This window comes from Gadus chalcogrammus, chromosome 12, assembly GCF_026213295.1.
Source record: "Gadus chalcogrammus isolate NIFS_2021 chromosome 12, NIFS_Gcha_1.0, whole genome shotgun sequence".
NCBI classification, from domain to species: domain Eukaryota; kingdom Metazoa; phylum Chordata; class Actinopteri; order Gadiformes; family Gadidae; genus Gadus; species Gadus chalcogrammus.
The window spans coordinates 32684963-32689962 of record NC_079423.1 but is presented as its reverse complement, the minus strand read 5'-3'; the positions used below and the strand labels follow the sequence as shown (position 1 = coordinate 32689962).

General features: G+C 42.6%; 1 protein-coding gene across 1 annotated transcript in view; it reads right to left on the bottom strand.

The window, feature by feature from the left end:
• The window catches only part of hmcn1 (hemicentin 1), a 102954-nt gene that overhangs the window by 54226 nt on the left and 43728 nt on the right, over nucleotides 1-5000 (bottom strand). The window contains exons 28-31 of the mRNA XM_056603397.1: nucleotides 3109-3256; nucleotides 2704-2830; nucleotides 1383-1537; nucleotides 496-774 (exon numbers count right to left, since the gene is read on the bottom strand). Coding sequence (XP_056459372.1) covers nucleotides 496-774; nucleotides 1383-1537; nucleotides 2704-2830; nucleotides 3109-3256 — 709 coding nt within the window. The remainder of the gene's footprint in view (nucleotides 1-495; nucleotides 775-1382; nucleotides 1538-2703; nucleotides 2831-3108; nucleotides 3257-5000) is intronic.

Genomic DNA, 5000 nt, shown 5'->3' with positions numbered 1-5000 from the left:
TATCTATACATAGATCCATATATCTATACATAGATCCATATATCTATACATAGATATCTATACATAGATCCATATATCTATACATAGATCCATATATCTATACATAGATCCATATATCTATACATAGATATCTATACATAGATCCATATATCTATACATAGATCCATATATCTATACATAGATATCTATACATAGATCCATATATCTTTACATAGATATCTATACATAGATCCATATATCGATACATAGATATCTATACATAGATCCATATATCTATACATAGATCCATATATCTATACATAGATCCATATATCTATACATAGATATCTATACATAGATCCATATATCTATACATAGATCCATCTATCTATACATAGATATCTATACATAGATCCATATATCTTTACATAGATATCTATACATAGATCCATATATCTATAGATATCTATACCTAGATCCATATACATCAACATAGGTCTGGAGGTGTTGCCTCACGGTAGACGTCCAGCTCGTAGCCCTTCTCGGCCGCCCCCGCCACGCTGGTCACCCTGCAGGCGTAGCTGCCGGCGTCCCGGGCCTGGGCGCGGGGGATCTCCAGGAAGCGGCCTCGCTCCCCGTACTGCGCCTGGCGGCTGGACAGCAGCACCTGGCCGCCGCGGTACCAGGTGACGGCGGGCTGCGGCACGCCGCGGGCCTCGCACTCCAGGCTCACCGCCGAGTCCAGGACGGCCACCACCGCCGAGGTCACGTTGCCCCCCCTGATGGACGGGGGCACTGGGGGGGGGGGAGACCCGTGAGGATGGGGGGGCAGTGAGGGGCCCCTCAGGAAGGAGGGGACGGGCTGACGGTTCTTTGGTTGAGTTAGACTACACCTAATCCCCAATGTGGGCTCTTGCTTTGCTCCGTTCAATGGACTCGCTGCCCCCAACGCCGTAGGAACACTACCCTCACGCTGGGGGGGTCACTGGAGACACTCTGCACTCCGGGGGGCGGTGTTTAAACTCAGCCATAAGAACGGTGCAGTGCAGCCACTATGGATTCAACACTTTAATTGTTCACGGGCATATCGGTAAGTGGCTTTGGATAAAGCAGAACTACTGAACAGGAAGGAGCCATGAGGCCGAGCCATCACCACTGGGGAGGTTCACTCAGCGTCTGGACCTCTGAGCCTTGAGACAATCCACCACCACCATCCTACTGGGGGGGGCTCACCGTAGAGGCTGGGGGGCTCACCGTAGAGGCTGGGGGGCTCACTAAGGGGGGGCACGCTAAGGGGGGGCTCACTAAGGGGGGGCTCACTAAGGGGGGTCTCACTAAGGGGGGGCTCACCGTAGACGCTGGGGGGGGGGTCTCACCGTAGACGCTGGGGGGGGGGGGCTCACCGTAGACGCTGAGGTTGAAGTCCTTGAGCAGCCTCCCGGCGGCGTTGCTGGCGCTGCACTGGTAGCGGGCAGCGTCGCCCAGACGGGAGCTACGGATCCTCAGCAGCTGACCTCGGTCGGTGACCTCCAGGTTAGGGTCCCCCAGGAACACCGGCCTGGGGGTCACAGCCACAGCGATGGATATCTACATCTAGATCTACTGTACATCTATATAGATATACTGTTTATCTATATATATATATATCTACTGTACATCTATATATTAGAGCTGTCAAGCGATTAAAATATTTAATCGTGATTAATCGCATTAATGTCATAGTTAACTCACGATTAATCGCATTTAATCGCAAATTCTTTTTCTATGCTAAATATCCCTTGATTTTTTTGTCCCATAATTCTTCTCATTTTAATTCTCTTATCAACATGGTGAAGTGCATCGGCTTGCCTTGTGCAAATGATTTTTTATTGATAACAACATTGGCATATACTGATCAAAACAGGACGATACAAAAAAAGAGCCTATAGTGCAATTAAACGACTGCTTTGAACAAATGTCATTTGAACATAGCAGTCAGGCTACTGCTTCTATGTTTTGAGCCAAAGAAAAGAAAAAAAATATATATATATATTTTTTTTTTAAATAAAACAATGGCGTTAATCGTGCGATAATTTTTTTAACGCCGTTAAAATTGGTTTGCGTTAACGCCGTTAATAACGCGTTTAACTGACAGCTCTAATATACATATATCTACTGTATATCTATATCTACTGTATTTCTATATATATATATATATATATCTACTGTATATATCTATATCTACATCTAGATCTACTGTATATCTATATACATATATATATACATATATACATATATGCATATATATATACATATATACATATATATATATATATATATATATATACATATATATATATATATATATATATATATATACATATATACATATATATATATATATATATATATATATATATATACTGTATATCTATATCTAGTGTATATCCATATCTGTAACAATATCAATATCTACAGTATATCTATGTCTACTGTATATCTATATCTACAGTATATCTATATCTACTGTATATCTATATATATATATATCTACTGTATATCTATATCTACTGTCTATCTATATCTACAGGGGGACACACCGATGTGTGACAAATCACTTTAATGCAAAAGAGAAGTTATTTATGAATTGTGACAAGGTGCAAGTGGTGGAGTCGTGTCCCTAACCCTTAGAGTAATGTTTAGAGATAAATCATCACAGAGATATGTTTTCACCATGAAACTCACTTTCGGTCTTTGTACCACTGGACGGTGGGGAAGGGCTGACCTTTGACCTTGCACTCCAAACTGACCTCTTGGTTGAGAACACTAGAGAGATCCTTTGGAGAAGCTGTCCCTATGATACTGGGAGGGACTGGGAGGAGTGGCACACATCATGTTGAAATGGTCACAACATTGTTTAAGAAGCCTACGTGGATAAAGTGAGCGTCTTGAACCGACTCCGTACTTAAATAATACAAGAAAATTAATCGTATTAAGTTTATAAATTTTTAAACTTTATTTATTTATCTCCGAAAGTACTATGGTGAACATGCACCCATTCATAGACTCATCATCTATACTCTAATGTTATGAATGTTATGCTTTCTCAATGCATTGAGGAGGAGGATGGTTTGGGACATGCAGACTGACCCAGGACATCGAGGAAGAAGTCCTTGTCTGTGCTGCCGGCGATGTTGATGGCTTTACAGCTGTAGCTGCCTGCGTCCGCGGGCGCTGCCTTCAGCAGCAGCAGGGTCCTCCCACCGTCCAGGATCTGGACGCTGTTCCCCGGAACCACCTGATCGGATCAATGTAGGAACACCGGATAAAGGAATCACCTGATCGGATCAATGTAGCAACACCGGATAAAGGAATCACCTGATCGGATCAATGTAGGAACACCGGATAAAGGAATCACCTGATCGGATCAATGTAGGAACACCGGATAAAGGAATCACCTGATCGGATCAATGTAGGAACACCGGATAAAGGAATCACCTGATCGGATCAATGTAGGAACACCGGATAAAGGAATCACCTGATCGGATCAATGTAGGAACACCGGATAAAGGAATCACCTGATCGGATCAATGTAGGAACACCGGATAAAGGAATCACCTGATCGGATCAATGTAGGAACACCGGATAAAGGAATCACCTGATCGGATCAATGTAGCAACACCGGATAAAGGAATCACCTGATCGGATCAATGTAGCAACACCGGATAAAGGAATCACCTGATCGGATCAATGTAGCAACACCGGATAAAGGAATCACCTGATCGGATCAATGTAGGAACACCGGATAAAGGAATCACCTGATCGGATCAATGTAGAAACACCGGATAAAGGAATCACCTGATCGGATCAATGTAGCAACACCGGATAAAGGAATCACCTGATCGGATCAATGTAGCAACACCGGATAAAGGAATCACCTGATCGGATCAATGTAGCAACACCGGATAAAGGAATCACCTGATCGGATCAATGTAGGAACACCGGATAAAGGAATCACCTGATCGGATCAATGTAGGAACACCGGATAAAGGAATCACCTGATCAGATTAATGTAGAAACCGGATAAAGGAATCACCTGATCGGATCAATGTAGGAACACCAGATAAAGGAATCTCCTTATTGGATCAATGTAGGAACACCGGATAAAGGAATCACCTGATTGGATCAATGTAGGAACACCGGATAAAGGAATCACCTGATCGGATCAATGTAGGAACACCGGATAAAGGAATCACCTGATCAAATTAATGTAGAAACCGGATAAAGGAATCACCTGATCAAATTAATGTAGAAACCGGATAAAGGAATCACCTGATCGGATCAATGTAGGAACACCGGATAAAGGAATCACCTGATCGGATCAATGTAGGAACACCAGATAAAGGAATCACCTGATCGGATCAATGTAGGAACACCGGATAAAGGAATCACCTGATCGGATCAATGTAGGAACAATGGATAAAGGAATCACCTGATCGGATCAATGTAGGAACACCGGATAAAGGAATCACCTGATCGGATCAATGTAGGAACAATGGATAAAGGAATCACCTGATCGGATCAATGTAGGAACACCGGATAAAGGAATCACCTGACTCAGATTAATGTAGAAACACCGGATAAAGGAATCACCTGATCAAATTAATGTAGAAACCGGATAAAGGAATCACCTGATCAGATTAATGTAGGAACACCGGATAAAGGAATCACCTGATCGGATCAATGTAGCAACACCGGATAAAGGAATCACCTGATCGGATCAATGTAGGAACACCAGATAAAGGAATCACCTGACTCAGATTAATGTAGAAACACCGGATAAAGGAATCACCTGATCAAATTAATGTAGAAACCGGATAAAGGAATCACCTGATCAGATTAATGTAGGAACACCGGATAAAGGAATCACCTGATCAGATTAATGTAGGAACAATGGATAAAGGAATCACCTGATCGGATCAATGTAGGAACACCGGATAAAGGAATCACCTGATCAGATTAATGTAGGAACAATGGATAAA